Below are 20,009 nucleotides of genomic sequence, written 5' to 3'. Positions count from 1 at the left end.
GTAAGAGACTCTTTCATAAGATATAGGGCTTATTTCCTTACAAAGGGTGAAACAAAAACCTCTCTCTCAACAGTCTAGGATACTATGTTCAAAATATTAGTTGTTTTATTCAAAGATTCTACCCAAACTTTTACTCACCCTGCACCACCCATAGATGGTGGTGTTGGAGTTGGTTCAATGCGTTGCCATCACCATCTATTGTTTGGGTGCACTTGTATTTACCCAATATGAGAGATGGATGAGAGTTGGTCCTTTTATTTTCAAAATCTAGCTACATCTTGGAGAGGATGCATGGTTGTCAATTTGGAAGGCTCAAACATTAAATATTTAGCCTTTCTATCTCCTAATGTCCTAAGGTCTTCTTATAATTAAAGATTTGTTTCTTCCTTTTTGAGTGCTCTTATATAGCAGTTTGATAGCTGTAGTTGGGAAGAATAAGTTCAATGTAGTTAAAATCTTAAAATAGACCCCCAAATAAATGAATGATTTGATAAATCTTGTAGCTTTCAGATCATGAACTAAAAAGTACAGATTTAGCATTTCAGCACTAAATACAAGATTCCAAACAAAGCCTCTTGCATAAACGAACACAAATTGATGTAAATTCCTATGCACACTAGAGAGTATACCAGCGTCAGCCTCACAGCAGAAAGACAAATAGTCGTGGGTTTTGAACTCGTGACGTCTGTCAACTTGGTGCCCTCTTGAGCTAAAGCCTTCACATTCTAGTGCAAAGCCATGGCCAACTTTCACAGCCTACCAGGCTGCCTATCACCCTCATTCTCTTTTTTTTTTTATGACGACGATCATTCTCATTCTCATTCAGTAAATGTGGCAGCAGAATACTGCAGACTTGATCTTTCTGAAAAACCAAAACGCCCTTGCCCATTCACGATCTTTGGAATATGCCTCAAGAAATGCTTTCTTGCTAGAATCAGAGTAAAGAATAAGCTCTGCAAAATCCTACGGCCACGTGTCATGAATAAAAATTGTTTGACCAATATACCTCGATCTCTTCACACTGTTTACCAAATTACCCTGGCAATACGACTGGCTGAGCAAAATATGAGAGAGAGAGAGAGAGAGAGAGAGAGAGAGAGAGAGAGAGATGGGAATGAAGGCCGTGCTGTTCGATCTGGACAATACCTTGGTGCACACCGACGCTGTTAATCAAGCCGCCTGTGCAGTGGCGATGGAGCTTCTCCATTCCCGCAACACGCTCGTCCGCGTACAGAACGTCGCCGACCACTTCTGGAAGGCCTTCATCTCTCAGCCTTGGGATCCCCACAACCAGGTTCCTCTCTGATCCCATCCAAAAAACCCCACTAGATCCCCACTAAAACCACGTCTTGATCCTTTTCCTGCAATGCCCACATTCTCAAATCGCCCATTACTGTCATCACCATCACCACCATCATCGATATCTATTGAATATGTTGATAGTTATATGGTTTCACTGCTCAATATAGTTATTGTCTGTCTGCTAAAACAAAATAAATATCGTGGTTGTGATTGATTGTGTTCCTCCATATTTCCATCTTGGTGAAACTGCGGTTACTTGGTCGCTTTTTGCAGGTGGGTTGTGATTGATATGTGTCAAGTCATGGTGACAATGTTTCTTCGTGCATATTGTGGTTGGCATAATGGCAGTGGTTGTGGTGGTGGGATTTGAAGTGATAAGAATTGGATGAATAAAAGTGGTTTACTAATAAGGATGCTCATGTCACTTGAATGATTTCCATGGTTATTTGCTTGTGCATCTTTTTCACCCTTGTAACTCATTTGAAATTGTGGGGTCTGTATGGCTTTGAAATGTTTCCATGCCACCTTGCCTGCCAGAAGCATTTCAGGTTGACATTGAATCCCTTAGTGGTTTATACCATTTGTGATTTAGTTCATGATAAGATCTGCATGTATGCTCTACAAGCGTTATTTGTTATATTTGTTATAAGCTCTCATTTGAGAAGGTTAGGTCTGCTCTGTTACAAACCGTAGGTGGTTTTAGAGAACTTGGTTGTGTCAGATTATGTTGTCCTTCTTGCTTTTATGTCTCTCTCCTTGTTTTCATGCTCCTAAATTGGAAACTTTATGATGACTAATGGTAGTTATATACTTCTTAATCTTGGTTTGAGTGGCTCAACAATGAAATTGGAAGAAAAGGAACACGAATTTGTGTATGCATGTGTTAAAGCGGTTGCACTATGTTGTGCTTGTTCAATCATATCCCAATGGCACGATGCTGGGAGATGATCACTGCATAAAGAGGGCTGCATGAAGAAACATATTAGACTCCATAAAAAGTATTGGAAGATGGATTCCCACGGTTAGGGGGTATAGTGGCTTCTTCTTATATGCTGGTCGGACTGAGGTATGATTTTTTTTTGCTTATAGAGCATGGGACTGGACCAACTGGTGGAGCATGGTAGTACAGTCTGATCTGATAATGCCATCATTGAGTTCTCAAGTACAGACCTAGTTCGTTTGATGAACAATCAAAGTGAAGGCTGTGGAAGGCAGAGTCTAATAGAGCAGAATGCTATTCATTATCAGTTTAACAGAATTAAAGGTTGTTTAGCATTGAATCAGGCAACTTTATAGCAAGAGACCTAGCATACCTTGCTGTGGTGGGTCATAACCATACGTGAAAAGCTAAGCCTCCAGATTGGTACCAAATGAATCAGAATTATAATATTTTCACGTGAATGATTGCAATCTACATGTATGTTAATGAACTGGTAGCGGTCTGTGAACCCCAGCTTGCCTAGCAAGTAGCAACACAAAAGGAAAAAAGGTGTTGTCTTGTAGCAGGCTGAATGTATGCCCTCTCATCATGGTAATTAACACCAAGGTCAAAAGGTTAAGTAAATAGAAGGATCAAGCCCTTCTTTTGAACTTCATGCAGAATTACCCCATCAGCATTCTGCATCTCTTGCTCTATAGGAATAAACATGTCATTGATGAAAATAAAGGTTATTCTTACGTATGATCTGAAAGCATATTAACTTGGATTTGATGGTTTTGATATCTTCATATTATGTTGAACCCCAGTCCTTGATGACCAATTCAAAAAATTAGTGTTAATACTTATCAAAATGATGGATAGATTGGTCAGGGTACATGGGTAATTGGTATATTTTGGTTTTGCAGTTGCTAACCAGTTGGCAGACCTTATGCTTAATATTCAGGGCAACCACCATCAATCTCTATGCAATTTTTCTGCCAGTCATAGTTCTTTTGACTCTTTAACATCAGCACTATTTTCATTGGTCTCAGGTTGAGGTCATGGAGTGGCGGGCAAGATTGTGGCATAGCGCCCTTCGGGAGCAAGGTGTTGACGATATTGTGCTTGCTAGAGTAATATATTTAGATATTGTTGTGATCATTTGTTTTTTCTCAAATAACATTATTATATGTTATTTTTGTTGTTAATGAATTGATTGATTTTTGTTTCATAATTTTTTCAAAAAGGATGTGCAAGCTTGTTTTGACATGACAAGAATGGCTTCTTTCAAATGGGTGCCAGGTGTTGAAGAGGTGACTTTGTCTCCAGTTTCAGATTTTTCATGAGTTTGCGAATCACTTTCATGATGAATCTACAGGAATTCTTGGCACTAAGGTGTCCTTTTTTTTAATTGTGTAGCTTTAGTTTGCTTCACAGATGGATAATAGTTTAGCTAGAATAAAAAGTGTTCGACTCAAAATTCATTGGTACTCTGGAAGATGGAAACTTATAATCTGCAATTTCTGTTGCTTTGTTTTCAATTTCATCTGGAGAATTCATTGACCATTTATACTACAGGATGTTCCACTGGTCGATATATTTAATTATGTTATAATATAAATCTCTTACCATCTGCAGTCCTAGCTTCCCAATATCAGTGCTTCTATGCTACATTGATGATATAGACCTTATGTATGTGAATGCCTTTTTTGAATCAATGGTATATTGTTATTCTTGAGTTCCAAGTTCAACTTAGGTGATATGAATCTTATGTTGTTTGTAGACCAATATTGTTGGGAATCTATGTAGGTATTCTATGCTAGCAACTTTATGTGCTGAATTTTTAATCCAGATGGCATTGTGCATCACTTATTTATCTGATTGGGTATCCTTGTGTGCCTAAGAAAAACCCAGGCCTTAATTTTGTTATATCTAGTGCACAAGTGTTATTCTTGTGTTAGAATTAAATTCCTCGTTCATAGGGGGTCCCAAGCCCGGATAAAGGAGGAGGGTTGCGGTAGGCCAGTGACAGCCAACATAAAAACTTAGTCATACCCTATGAATATGAACCAATATGAGAATTTCGTTGGGGTATTCCCTACTGAGCAACGCGCTGTACTCTATAGGCTCGGAGGCAGTGATAAATGGGTAAGGGTTGCTAGGTCGTTGCCCAGAAGCGACGCGTCACACCAGCGCCCGGGTGTGGTGTCAAATAGGCAAGGGTTCCCTCACTTTGTTGGACGGGTGGGGGTAAAGAAGATAATTCAAGACCATGAAATTAGGTTAGCCACTTGAAACATAGGGTCTTTAACTGGTAAGTTGGTAGAGTTAGTAGATGTTATTTATAGGAGAAAGATTGATATTTTATGTCTACAAGAGACCAAATGGGTAGGTGAGAAAGCAAAAGTGATAGAACCTTGAGGATATAAGATTTAGTATACATGAATAAATAGGAATAAGAATGGAGTAGGGATTGTTATTAGTCGTGAGTTTATAGATAATGTAGTTGAAGTCCGTAGGAAGGGTGATAGGATTTTACTTATTAAATTAGTATTAGGTACGAATATTATTAATATTATTAGTGTTTATACACCTCAAGTAGGTTTAGATGATTCTATTAAGCGTCAATTTTGGGAAGATTTAGATGAAGTAGTACAAGAGATATCTTATGGGGAAAAGCTTTTCATTGGCGGTGACCTTAATGGACATGTAGGCATTAGTAGGGATGGATTTGAGAGTATCCATGGAGGCTATGGTATAGGAGAAAGACACGAAAGTGGAGAAAGAATTTTAGATTTTGGTTTGTCCTATGATATGATCTTAGCAAACACTTGGTTTAGGAAGAGGGAGTCTCACCTAGTAACATTTAAAAGTGGGGTTAATACGAATCAGATAGATTTTTTTCTACTTAGAAAGAGGGATAAGGGTTGTTGCATCGATTGTAAGGTTATACCGGGAGAAAGTGTAGCTACACAACATAAAGTCTTAATTTTAGATCTTATTAGCTATTAAGGTTAAAAGAGAGTGTTATAGAAATCTAAGTAAGAGTCGTGATAATGAGAATTTGGAGAAGTATATGATAGCAAAGAAGGAAGCTAAAAAAGTAGTTCGAAACGCGAGGGATAAGGTATATAAGGAGGTTTATGACAAGTTGGATACCAAAGAGGGCGAGAAGGATATTTATAGGCTTGCAAAGATGAGAGATAGGAAATCGAGGGATCTGGGTATGGTTAGATGTATCAAAGATGAAACGCAAAGGGTTTTAGTCAAAGATGAGGAGATTAAGGAGAGATGAAAAGATTATTTTGATAAGCTATTTAATGGAAGTCATGCTCAGGATCTTGGAGACTTTTCCATTCCTTTTCATGAGATGAATCGTGACTTCATGGGCAAGATTCAAAAGAAAGAAATTACAGAGGCTTTGAAGAGAATGAAATAAAGAAGGGCAGTTGGCCCAGATGGTATACCTATCGAGGCTTGGAAATGTTTGGGAGAGAAAGGTTTAGAATGGTTGATAAATCTTTTTAACAAGATTTGGCGGACAAATAAGATGCCTAATGAGTGGAGGAAGAGTACTTTGGGGCCTCTATATAAGAATAAGGGTGATATCAAAGTTACCAGAAGCGCCTAGGTAAAAGGGGAAGCGTGCTTCGGAAGCGCGAAATGCCGTGCTTCCGAAGCGTGAGGGGAAGCGTCCCCCTTTTTTGGGAAGCGCGCTTCCCCCACGCTTTCCCCGCGCTTTCCACTCGCTTCCCCATTTTTTCCATTTTTTTTGCTTCCCCCTCGCTTCCGGTTCGCTTCCTAGGTCGCTTCCGGTTCGCTTCCTATGTCGCTTCCGAGACGGTTCAGAATTTTCTTCTAAGTAGTCCCACACTTCCCCGCTTCCTAAAATTTTGAAAGTGCCTCGCTTCCCGCTTCCCGTATCGCTTCCCGCTCCCGCTTCCTCGACTGGTAACTCTGGGTGATATACAAGATTGCACAAACTATCGTGGTATAAAACTCATGAGTCATACTATGAAACTTTGGGAGAGGGTGATTGAGTATAGGTTGAGGAAGGTTGTCATGATATCGCAGAATCAATTTGGTTTTATGCCTTGAAGATCAACTATGGAAGCTATACATCTTCTTAGACAACTTATTGAGAGATATAGAGAGAGGAACAAAGATTTGCACATGGTTTTTATTGATTTGGAGAAGGCATACGATAGAGTACCTAGGGATGTTCTCTGGTGGACAATGATGAAGAAAGGTGTTTCTCTCAAGTACATTAGTATAATTAAAGATATGTACGAAGGAGTAGTAACCAATGTCCGCACTTGTGGAGGGGTGACAACCAATTTTCCTATAACGGTTGGGTTACATCAAGGTTCTGCTTTAAGCCCTTTCCTATTTGCTATAGTGATGGATGAACTTACGAGATCAATTCAAGAAAATGTGCCGTGGTGTATGTTGTTTGCTGATGATATTGTTTTGATTGATGAGTCTAGAGATGGGGTTAATGCTAAGTTAGAATTATGGAGACAGACATTGGAAGCAAGAGGTTTTAAGTTGAGTAAGAGTAAGACAAAATATATAGAATGTCGGTTTAGTAAGCAACAAAGTAGTGATGGGAGTGTAGTGAAGCTTAGTGAGCAAGAAATACCGGTGGATGATTGTTTCAAATATTTGAGATCTATCATTCAAAAGTATCGAGAAATTGATGGAGATGTAAATCATAGGATAAAGGTTGGGTGGATGAAATGAAAAAGTGCAACTGGAGTGTTGTGCGATCGTAGAATGCCATTGCGGTTGAAGAAAAAGTTTTATAGGACGACAATTAGGCCCGCTTTACTATATGATACAGAATGTTTGGCTGCCAAGAGACATCATATTAAAAAAATGAGTGTAACTGAGATGCGTATGCTTAGATGGATGTGTGGAAATACAATAAAAGATAAGATTCGGAACGAGGAGATATGTAAGAAGGTAAGTGTTGCATCCATTGAAAATAAGATGAGAGAGAATCGTTTACGGTGGTTTGGACATATTCGGCGAAGGCCTAATGATGCTCCAGTTAGAAGGATGAAGAAATGAGAAAATATATTAGTTAAAAGAGGTCAGGGTAGGCCTAGGAAGACTTGGATGGAGATGATAAGAAAGGATATGAATGCTTTGAACCTCACCGAGGACATGGCATTGGATAGAAATGATTGGAGGAGAAGGATTCATGTGGAAGACCCAAAATGATTTTCTTTTTGGTTCATATTGCCGACCCCAATTGTTTTGGGATGAAGGCGTAGTTGTTGTTGTTGTTGTTTGTATAGGGGGAGATTGTATCCCATCAGTCATAGAGCCTACGATGCTCATGTACAAATGGCTAGCGAATTCACTTTGTTTTAGTTGATTAGCATGTTACCTGTGGCATCCATGTATGCTGAGGGTCACCATTAATTGCTTTAGTCTGTTGTATTAACATTGGTATGCAGATTGAGTTTGTTATTTTACCAAGTGGGATGGATTGGACAGGAATTCTTTAGAATGTGCGATTGTTGTCATGAAATGCTAATGAAAAGAAATAATGTCTCAAAGAGACTAGTAAATGCACACACAACCAAATAACCACTAATGGGCAAGATTACAACAACCCACAAAGTGGCAAATGAGCAAAAAGAGAGAGGATCTAGAAAAATGTATAACATTCACTTAAGAATAGCTTCAAAGAAGCTTGAAATACAAAGGGGGATATCCCTGAAAGAAAGGAGCCTTCGATCTCCACGTTTGCCTCTCACACAGAGAGAGAGAGAGAGAGAGAGAGAGAGAGAGAGAGATTTCAGAGAAAGGGGTTTAGTCCAATGATCGACTGACCCTATCATTCTATTAAATGTATTAAGTAAAGTAAAACTAGGGTACAAAAATACCCCTTTTGTACATGTTAATTACATATACATCGATTGGGTCTGGACCCGATCCAATATATAAATGCATCGGGTCAGACATATACACGGTGATGACTTCTTTTTCAGCCTCCCTCAAGTTGTGCATGGTGCTGAACCATATACAACTTGCTTTTCAGAAACCAAAATCTGTCCTTCGTCAACCCTTTAGTGAGAATGTCAACAACTTGTTTTTCAGTTGGCACATACATAGGCTCAATCTCTTTATCTTCAACCTTTTTTCTAATAAAATGTTGATCTATTTCAATGTGCTTTGCTCGACTATGGTGGATGGGATTGAAGGACATGTTGATGGCACTTTGATTGTCACACAACAACAGTGACCGAGCAATCGGTTCTCCCATTTCTGTCAGGAGATGTCTTATCCATGTAGCCTCGGCCGTGGTAGTGGCCATGGATCTGTATTCAGCCTCAGTGCTCGATCTAGCAACCGCCTTTTATTTTCTACTGCTCCAGGATATCAAGTTTGGCCCAATGAAGCTGCAATAATCGGATACTGATCGTCGTTCGTCTGGATCACTCGCCCAATCAGCATCAGCATAAGTGACGATCTCATGGCCCTCATGGCCCCCGCCTGGATCTAATTCCCTTTTCTTGTATATCGGCCCATCACCAATTGTACCCTTCAGGTAACAAAGTATACGTTTGACTGCCTCCATATGTGACATACGAGGTTCATGCATAAACTGGGATACCTGATTAACCGAATATACTATATCAGGTCTAGTAAAAGTCAGATATTGCAACATGTCAACTAAGCTGCGATACTTAGTGGGATCTTCATATATGTCCCCTTCTTTTGAACTCAGTTTCTGATGAATGACACTTGGAGTTGTCAACGGCTTACAATCTGTCATGCCTGCTCTGCTGAGAATGTCCAACGTATATTTGTGCTGAGTAAGAGTGAGTGTATCATTTCTTTTATCAACTTCTACCCCAAGAAAATATCGCAGCTCTCCCAAATCTTTCATCTTAAATCTCTGATTTAATAACTTCTTCACCTGCTCAATGTGACTTTTACAGTTCCCTGTGATGATGATGTCATCTACATATATTAATAGGAAAGTAGTGACTCCTTGTTCATTGTGAATAAATAATGAGTGATCCAGAAGGGACCGAGAGAAGCCATGCCGTTGTATCTCTAGAGAAAAACTGTCGAACCAGGAACAAGAGGCTTGTTTCAAACCATAGAGTGCTCTCTTTAACTTGCATACATATTCTTTGGCTTCTCGTTCTGCATATCCAGTGGGTTGTTCCATGTAAACTTCCTCTTTTAAATCCCCGTGCAGAAAAGCATTTTTTACATCCAGTTGGCTCAATGTCCATCCATATTTAATGGCTAGACCCAACACAATGCGAATGGCTCCCATTTTAACTACAGGATTGAAAGTTTCATCAAAGTCTTGGCCTTTCTCTTGTGTAAATCCCTTGGCTACAAGTCTAGCCTTGTACCTTTCAATGTTCCCGTCTGGTTTATACTTTATCTTGTACACCCATTTTGACCCAACAACATTTCTGTTTTGTGGCCTGGGTATAATCTCCCATGTTCCACATTCATGTAAAGCTTCCATTTCTTCATTCATTGCTTCTACCCATCTTCTAGAGCTCGCAGCTTGATAGAACATGAGGGGCTCTTCCTCTTTACTTATGGATGTCAAGAACAACTGAAAATCCAATGAATTTTTTTTATAACTTATCCACCTGTCAAGTGGATGTCGAATCCGTGAGGATCTTCTGATATCCATTGTCTGTGAAGATGGATCCGTACTCGTACAAGAGACAAATGAGGGCTTTCTCTCGCCGGGTGTACACAATACCTTTATACCTTGCTGGTTCCAAGACATGTGGAACCGTTTCTTCCGTTTGAGTTCTATTTGCTGATTCCTCATGTGTCTCCTTCTGACTGCAATTTTCTGGACAATCTACTTTACCATTTGAAAAAAGTTCTGAATTTAACCATGGGTAGTATACCTCAATGCTGGGGCTTGAGTTATCAGCATGAAGGGTTGAATTAGCATCCTGAGCATCAAAGTTCATCTCATCGAAAATTACATTCCTTGATATCTTGACACGCTTACTCAGAGGATCATAGCACCTGTACCCTTTGTAGTCTTCTGCATATCCTATAAATCTGCATTTTAAGGCTTTATCTTGGAACTTGTGTCTGTGTGAGCTGTCAATGTGAACATAGCAAACAAACCCAAACACATGTAATGCATGGTAATCAAGTTGTATGCCAAAAAGAGAGAAATATGGTGACTTATTTTCTAAGATACTCATGGGCAATCGATTTATCACATGGACTGTGGAGTGAAATGCCTCAGTCCATAATGATACAGGAAGATTGCTCCCGTGCATCATGCTCATTGCAGTCTCTATAATATGTCGATGCTTCCTCTCAGCAATCCCATTTTGTTGAGGTGTATGCGGGCAAGACACTCTTCTCTTTATCCCATTATGTTGAAGGAAACCAACAAAGTCATTCGAGGAGAATTCACCTCCTCCATCACACTGGAAATTGAGAATGTTGGTAGAAAAATGATTTTGAACAAAAGAATGAAATCTTTGGAACAATCCAAAAACTTCTGATTTGTGCTTCATAAAAAATATCCAAGTATAACGTGAGTAACTATCAATGAAAATAAGATAGTGTTTACTGCCAAAAAGAGAAGTAATTGGGGCAGGACCCCAGACATCTGAACAAATGACCTCAAATGGCCTTGAAGCTCTTTTATTGATGGAAGCAAATGGTAAGACATGATTCTTACATAAAAGACAACTAGAACACTTTGTATCAACGACCTCTGAACTCAGACTGAACTTAGGAATAAAATTATTCAAGACAAGTTTTTCAATAAAATGACGACCACAATGGCCAAGACGACTATGCCAAAGTCTTGGCTTATTACATTCAGAAATATTAAATATAAAATCAGAATAAAAAAATTGACGTTGGTGAGGCTTCAAGGATGAATAGTTGGAATGAATGGAGGAAGGATCTTCTTGAAAGATATACATGTTGCCCCATCGTTTTCCTTCAGCGAATGTCTTCCTCGTGCGAAGATCCTTGACATAAACAGAAGAGGGAGTAAATTCAACTGAAGCATTGGCATCATCAACAAGTTTTGAGACAGAAACAATGTTCTTTTGAATATTAGGTGCATGGATGACACTTGGAAGTTTAAGAGAGGACTTTGACATTGGTATAATGGCATTTTCAGTATGTGAGATTGAGTGATGAGATCCATCTCTTGTGACTATGCTATTCTTACCAACATAAGGAGTAAGAGTCAAGAGTTTACCTGCATCACCTGTGACATGAGTAGCTGCTCCAGAGTCGGCATACCAAATTCCTTTATCATTTTGCTTCATATTCAATCCTGCCAAGGCTGCCAACAACAACTCCTTTACTTCTCCATCCTTCCTAGCCTCTGCTTGTGGAGCTTTCCCTTTGTTTTGAGGATTAAATCAACAATTTGCTTTAATGTGTCCTTTCTTATTGCATAGAAAACAAGTGGGAATTGGTCTTTGTCTTTGTATATTGGGTGTCAGAAGTATGCCACGACCTCCATAGGTGTTTCTCCCTTGGCCTCCTTTTCCTCGAAAAGAACTTCCTCGTCCTCGGCCATAATTCATTCCCATAGCCAACACATCTTGTGTTCCTGAATTCCCATGAGAATCTTCAGAAGATCCTTTCAGAGTCATCTTATATTGCAATAATTTCGCACGAAGATCTTCAAACTTTGGAAGTTCTGGTAAACATAATAAGGTAGTCGTCATAACATGATAGTCTGACCCCAATCCACTTAAGGTTTGTTGTACTTTATCCTTTTCACTGACAAGACACCCAACAACAGCCAGCTGGTCCGTGATGCCTTTCATTTTGTTCAAGTATTCCATAACAGACATGAAATCTTTCTTTAGCATTTGAAACTCTCGCTTAAGATACATAATTCTTGCCTCAGAAATTTGTGAATACGTCTGAACTAATTCATCCCATAGTTCCTTGGCCGAACAATCATCAGGAAGAGCAATAAGGACTTCCTGTGAGAGAGTTGAAGTGATGTAGGCCACTAACGATTGATCCCTCTTCATCCAAGTAACATATTCTGGGTTCTTAAGAAGAACAACAGATTGTTCTCCTTTATCGTCCGCCTTTTCCTGTGAGAGGAATTCTGGAGGCGGTGGAACAGATCCATCCAGATGACTAGAGAGGTCCTGACTCTTTATAAATGGAATGATCTGTCTTTTCCAGGTTAAGAAATTGGAGTTATTCAATTTTTCAGAGACTAGTTGACTGAGAAAGCTTGAGGGCAGACATGATTGTCCATAAGAGGAATCTATGAAAACCTGGACTGACACTTAGGTATATCACAACAGAGGACTCAACTAACAGGGTTTTAGGTATATCACAGCCGAGGTCTCGGCTGACAGGGCACTCGGCTAACACTTAGGTATAGATCAGCATAGATGGGAGATACAACAGTTCTTGAACCCACGAAAACAACAGTTTTAGAATCACGCACAACAGTTCCAACATGAGAGATAGAGCAGTTCCAGAATCCACGAAAACAACAGTTTTAGAATCACGCACAACAGTTCCAGAACCCATGAAAACAACAGTTTCAGAATCACGAACTCAGAAATATATTTTTCAGAATCACGAACTCACCGTGAATACTTCCAGAAAGGGTCGATTTCCAGAACCCACGAAACAACAGTTTTAGAATCACGAACTCAGAAATATATATTTCAGAATCACGAACTCACCGTGAATACTTCCAGAAAGGGTCGATTTAGAATCACGAACTCACCGTGAAAAACTTTCAGAAAGGATTGACTGTCACCGTGAAACAGTCACCGTGAAAATGATCTGTCTTTTACCGTGAAATCGAGCCACCGTGAAACGAAGGCAACTCTTCACGCACAGTCGTCACGCTGCTCTGATACCATGAAAGAAAGGAGCCTTCGATCTCCACGTTTGCCTGTCACAGAGAAAGAGAGAGAGGGGAGAGAGAGAGAGGGGAGAGAGAGAGAGAGAGAGAAGAGAGAGAGATTTCAGAGAAAGGGGTTCAGTCCAATGACCGGCTAACCCTATCATTCTATTAAATGTATTAAGTAAAGTAAAACTAGGGTACAAAAATACCCCTTTTATACATGTTAATTTACATATACACCAATTGGGTCTGGACCCGATCCAATATTTAAATGGATTGGGTCAGACATATACACGATGATGACTTCTTTTCAATCCCCTTATTTATACACAAGAGGACCTTGGAGGGGCTCTCATACGAACGTTGGAGCCCCGCCAACGGTCATAAATATGACCGTTGGAGCCCCTCCAACGTTCATACGTGGGCCCACTTACATGAGAAAAAAGAAAAAGAAAAAAAGAAAAGAAAAAGGAAAAAAAATAAAAAGAAAGAAAAAATATTATATACAAGAATGCGTGAAAGTATAAAAAGACACATTTACCCCTAGAGTATATATATATATAATATGTATAAATGTCTCTCTATATATGTAAATAGATATATACATATACTATAATTTAACACCCCCCCTCAAACACACGGTGAGATCACCGAGAGTTTGCTGAAGAGAAAGTAGAAGCGTGGCGAGGGCAAGGCTTTGGTGAAGAAGTCCGCAAGCTGGTACTCGGAAGTAACATCGGGTTGTTGAATGGTACCTCGAAGGTATTCATCTCGAACATAATGGCAATCCATCTCTATGTGCTTTGTTCGTTCATAGAAGGTGTGGTTCCTAGCAATGTAGATAACACTCTTGTTGTTGCAACACAACTTCAGAGTATAGAAGATGATTCCCATATCTTTAAGCAAACTTCTTAACCAGACAAGCTCAGTAGTAGTGGTAGCCATCGCTCGATACTCTGCTCTTGTGGAAGAGAGAAAAACTTTCTGTTGCTTCTTACGTCTTCAAGAAATTAGTGACTCCCTAAGAAAAATGCAATATCTTGTTGTAGAAATACGATTTTCAGGGTTGCCCCCCCAATCAGAGTCAGTAGAAGCAAGTAAATTAAGAGATGAAGATAAGGATAAGAATTGTCCTTTTATTATTGTGCCCTTCAAATATCTCATAATTTTCATAACTGCTGCCATATGTATTGAAGTACGAGTGGTCTGGAATTTACTTACACTATGAACAACTTGAGTAATATCTGGTTTGGTGATAGATAAATAAGTTAGAGAACCAATCAATTGACGATAAGGGGTAGGATCTGCTAAAGGAGTTTCATCATTGGCTCTCATCTTGACGTTGATTATTTATTGAGTCTCCACTTTCTTGTCGTCAGTTAACTCAGACCGAGAAATAATGTCTGATGTAAGCTTCATTTGAGAAAGAACATACCCTCTAGGAGAGTATACAACCTCAGTCCCTAAAAAATACCTTAGAAAACCAAGATCAGACATATCAAAATTATCTTTTAAAATATTTTTAATAAACTCAATGCCCGTTTTATCATTGCTAGTGATGATCATATCATCCACATATAACAATAATATTGTTATGTGCTCTCCTGTAGTCTTAACAAATAAAGCAGTATCAATATAGAAAGAAAAAAAAACCATTAGCAAGAACAACTTTACTAAATAAATCATGCCAAGCTTTTGGAGCTTGTTTAAGGCCATAAAAAACTTTGTTAAGTTTTAGAGTATTCATTTTACCAATCTCAAGACCTGGCGGAGGATCCATAAACACTTTTTTACAAAGATTTTCATTTAGAAAAGCATTTTTAACATCAAGTTAATAAATATGCCATTGTTTAATAGACGCTAAAGTGATCAAGGTTCGCACACTAGTCATCCTGACTACTGGAGCAGAAGTTTCTTTATAATCAATCTCATATTCTTGGGCGTATCCTTTAGCAACTAACCTAGCTTTGTATCTTTCTAGAGTTTCATCGCTCTTAGTTTTGACTTTATATACCTATCTACACCTAATAGCCTTTTTACCTAAGGGTTGAGTGTTTGCTTTGTTAAGTGCTTTTAACTCAAGTTTCATAGCTTTAATCCAATGCGAGTGTTTCTTAGCTTCTTTAAACGTGGAAGACTCATAATAGGGATATATCATTATGAGACAAGTTCTATATGTAGGAGAAAAAGAGTCATATGACACAAATTTTTGTGGAGGTCTACTATTTCGAGCAGTGTTGTGAGAGGCGTACGCCTCAGTACCTGAAGCGTACGCCTCAGTACCTGAAGCGTACGCCTCAGAGGCGAGGCGCACGCTCAAGGTACTGAGGCGTTGCTGTGATGCGCAAATTGCCCCTCATCACAGTTCCCCGGTGGCGAACTTCGCCGTTGGCTGCTCAGTCTTCTCCGACCACCGGACCCCCCCCCCTCGCTTCCGTACCAGCTGGGCGCGTGGTCCTTCTCCTACTGCCTCCCCTCCCACCGCTTCACTTCCAGTCCAGTTGTGAGAGGCGTACGCCTCAGAGGCGAAGCGCAGGCTCAACGCCTCGCTTCGCCTCATCGCATTTAACAACCTTGATTTCGAGTGGATCTCCTAAATTGGTTTTCTTCAACTTGTTCTTCTGAGGAGAAATCTTGAGAATATCTTTTAAAAGCATTTTGATGTTCATTTCCCTCATGTCGGGTATAAACGTTAATATCATTACGACTCTCATCGTGAGAATCATCAATAATATGTGACACATCATAATTGTGATGTGAAGTATCATTATAAGAATTGTCACAAATTAAATCATTTTGAGACTTAGTTCTAGGTATTAAGTAAAATAAGAATGAGTAATCAATATCTTCTTTAGGTGTGTGAATTTCAAAACCATTTTGTTCTTCAAGAAAAGTTACATTTCTTGAGATATAAAGCTTATTGTTTCGTATATCATAACACCTATAACCCTTTTGATTTTCACTGTAGCCAATGAAAGCACATTTAAGAGCTTTTGGTGATGATTTATCTTCTCATTGAAAGAGAACAAAGCATTTACATCCGAAAATTCTTAGTCTTTTGTAATTCGGGGATATTTTAAATAATTGTTCAAAAGGAGAGACATTTTTTAAAGAAGAGGAAGGCATACAGTTTATAAGATAAGTTGCAGTAAGAATAGCTTCAGCCCAAAAATTGGAACCCTCTTAGTTGTTCAAACTCGATATGAAGCCTATGACTAAATTGGAAAAATCTTTCTCTTTCTATTTGCTCTTGCCTCATGGCAACAACACTATCTTTCCATTGTGGTTCGAGAAGGGCAAGTTCTATCTCATAACGAGGATAGGGCACTATAATAGTCCCTAATACTCATGTCTCCTTGCTTAGTTTCTCTTACCTTTTCTTGTAAAAAGATGGGTCTAGCAAGATCACGTTGGGTGTACATACCTTTTATGAAAAAACAAGCTTCATTGGCTTTTTTGAATTTAGTAAGATTGACACATATTTTTAGCTCCACATTATTCATAAACCATGCCAATATCTTGGCATGCTCGCTTTCCCAATCTTCCATTTTTTATTGATATTCTTGAATAGCTTTGGCCTTCTCTTCTTCATTTAAGGCCTTCTCTTCATTACCTTCATTCTTTTTAAGCTTCAATTGTGGTTCCGGAATGTTCCACACACATAACCCCAACGTTTTTTTACCTTTAAGATTAATTTTCATGGATGTTGCTCAATATGATAATTTGCCCCATTCAATTTGAATGAGAGATCTATTTTTGAATTCTTGTCGGCCATCTTTGGAGAAGATCAATGATGAGAAAAAGAGTGATACAATTATCTTCAAATATGAGCAAAAGGGGAGCCAATGATGCTTTCACAACCAAAGCTTTGATACCATGTCATGAAATGCTAATGAAAAGAAATAATGACTCAAAGAGACTAGTAAATGTACACACAAACAGATAGCCACTAATTAGTAAGATTACAACAAACCACAAAGTGGCAAATGAGCAAAAAGAGAGAGGAGCTAGAAAAATGTATATCATTCACTTAAGAATAGCTTTAAAGAAGCTTGAAATACAAAGGGGGATATCCCCTTATTTATACACAAGAGAGGACCTTGGAGGGGCTCTCCTATGAACGTTGGAGCTGTTAAAAAATATATATATATATATACTTATATATATACATTCGTATATATATAAGTATATATATACATATATGTATATATATACATATTGCTTTTAGTAAAATACCCGATAGGGGTATTCTTGTAAAACTGCAAATGTACTTTTTATATTTTTGTTTTTTGTTTTTCCTTTTTTTTCCTTTTTTTCTTTTTCTTTTTTGCTTTTTGTTTGAACCACAAGGGGCCCCACTCTTGTAGTCGTTGGGGCCCCAACGGTCAGATTTCTGACCGTTGGGAGCTCCCAACGACTACAAGGGAGCCCCCTTGTGGTCCCTTCTTGTGCTCTCCTCCTCTATAAATAGAGGAGGTGTTCCCCTCTTAAATGTATGGGTTATATACCCCTCTCTTCCTTTCTTCAATAATATCCAACTTATGACTTTAAGTCATTTCCATATTTGAGAGTTTTGTGTGTGCACATTCGGTGTTTGTGTTCTTGGCTCTAGTGATCACTCTTAAAGAGTGACACTTGCTCTATTGGTGCTTCCGCCTCTTTTCATTACATGGTATCAGAGCTCGGTTGGTGATTGGGATTTTTTCTTTTGTCATCTTGGAAAGCGTGCCTCTCAAAGTTTTGAAGAAAGGAAGTATATTTGGTACCGATGGAATGTGACTCTAAAGTGGAGCTCTCTTTCAAGCTAAATGGGTCCAACTATCTCATGTGGGCCTCCGCTATGGAAAATCATCTAAGAGGTAAGAAACATTGGGGTTTTGTTATGGGGACTACTCCCGAACCCTCTCTTGTTCTTACCAAAATTGAAAATGAAGTTGAAAAGGCTTTAGATGGCGATAAGCGCATCAAAGCCATTAATGAACATCAATCCAAAATCGAGGATTGGGAAAGTAACCATGCCAAAATTTTGGCATGGTTTATGAACAATGTAGATCTTAAAAATTGTGCCAATATTGCCAAGTTTAGAAGAGCCAATGAGGCTTGGTTTTTCCTTAAGGGTATGTATACCCAAAAGGATCTTGCTCGACAATTCTTTTGTCAAGAAAAAATTTGTTTCACCAAACAAATGGATATGAGTGTCCGGGACTATTTTAGCTCTCTTACCCCTCTTTGGGATGAGCTTGCCCTTCTTGAGCCCAAATGGGTTGCTCCACAAGACATTGAACTAAGAAGGGAACAAATTGAAAAGGAGCACTTTTTTCAATTTCTTCATGGGCTTCGCCCGAAATTTGAACAAGTGAGGGCATCTCTTCTCCATAGAAGCAAAGGCCTACCTATTGAAGATGCTCTTGCCGAGGTATGTCAAGAAGAAACTCGACTTGGTTTGAGCATTAGGAATGATGAAGTTTTGGCCGTTAATATGCCCGGATCAAATGTTAAAGCATATAGACCTCCCCACTTTAACAAAAATATCAATGGGCCTAGAAAGGGGATCATATGCCACTATTGTAATGAACCGGGGCACATTAGACCGGTTTGTCCAAAGCTTAAAGGAAAGGTTGCCGCGGTTGGAGAAAATTCTCCAAAGAAGGAAGAAAGTACCAAAGAAGGAGATATCAAAGAAACTCTTAATCATATCTCCGAAGTCCTCCAACACCTTCTCAAGTCTTCTCCTTCAACATCCGGAGCCGCCATCGCCTACTCTTCATCACCTCCAGGTATGTGGATACTAGACTCTGGGGCTTCTTTCCATATGACATCTCATAAAACCTCCATTTCCAATGTTTTTTTCGAACCCATGTCCTCCTATGTTTCAACGGCCGATGGAACGTCATTAAAAATAGAAAGTATTGGAACACTTGACTTCAAAAATTCTCAAAACTTTTTTGTTCCTAAAGTAAGAGTTGTTCCAAAAATTAATTTAAATCTTTTTTCCGTTTCTCAAATCACCGACCATGGATGCCAAGTCTCTTTCTCACCTAAAGATTGCATCGTGCAGGATCTCCAGTCAGAGAAGCTGATTGGGCAAGGCCATAGAAGGGGTGATATCTATTTTATGGACTTTTTGACGCTTCCATCTAAGTCATCTTGCAATCTTGTTAAAGACAAAAGTATTGGAATTTGGCATGAGAGACTTGGTCATCCAAATTTTGTAAAAATGTCTCTTCTCCCTTTTTTGAACAATACTTGTAAAGGCAATCACATGACTTGTAAAGATTGCATTTTTGGGAAATCTAAAGCTACTCCGTTTCCTCAAAGAAGTTATTTTGCCACTCGGCCATTTGAACTTGTTCATTCCGATGTGTGGGGACCTTCCCCAATTTTATCTAAAGGAGGTTTTTCGTATTATGTGGTCTTTATTGATGACTTCATTAGATTTATGTGGATATACTTCTTAAGCCGCAAATCTGAAGTTTTTTCATTCTTTAAAGATTTTCATGCAATGGTTAAAAATCAATTTTTGGGAAATCTATCTATTCTTAGGTCCGATTCGGGAGGTGAATATATGTCTAATGATTTTCAAAATTACTTAAAAGAAAATGGAATTTGTCATCAACGTTCTTGTCCTAACACTCCGCAACAAAATGGTCTTGCGGAAAGAAAGCATAGGCACATAATAGATGTGAAAACACGAGAGAGAGAGAGAGAGAGAGAGAGAGAGAGAGAGAGAGAGAGAGAGAGAGAGAGAGAGAGAGAGAGAGAGAGAGAGAAAACCTTTCTTGAGAAGTCGGCAGCCCTTAATCCTTTGGTTGCTGCACTCGTGCCTTTATTAGTATAGGGTTACAATTATAATTTACAGAGACAAAATTGCCCCTTATAAGTAACACATGTTACATTATAATACAGCTAAAGTAAAAC

General features: G+C 38.9%; 1 protein-coding gene across 1 annotated transcript in view; it reads left to right on the top strand.

Annotated features, from left to right (window-relative positions):
- Positions 1–1,091: 1,091 nt before the first annotated feature.
- LOC149844188 (uncharacterized) overlaps positions 1,092–20,009 on the top strand; it is a 28,157-nt gene continuing 9,239 nt past the window's right edge. Inside the window, exons 1-3 of the mRNA XM_090000387.1 lie at positions 1,092–1,294; positions 3,274–3,354; positions 3,469–3,534. Coding sequence (XP_089856513.1) covers positions 1,109–1,294; positions 3,274–3,354; positions 3,469–3,534 — 333 coding nt within the window. The 5' untranslated portion in view covers positions 1,092–1,108. The remainder of the gene's footprint in view (positions 1,295–3,273; positions 3,355–3,468; positions 3,535–20,009) is intronic.

Source organism: Nuphar pumila, chromosome 3, assembly GCF_984573655.1.
Source record: "Nuphar pumila chromosome 3, dmNupPumi1.hap1.1, whole genome shotgun sequence".
NCBI classification, from domain to species: domain Eukaryota; kingdom Viridiplantae; phylum Streptophyta; class Magnoliopsida; order Nymphaeales; family Nymphaeaceae; genus Nuphar; species Nuphar pumila.
The sequence above is the reverse complement of the archived record's forward strand: the minus strand, read 5'-3'. Positions and strand labels throughout refer to the sequence as shown.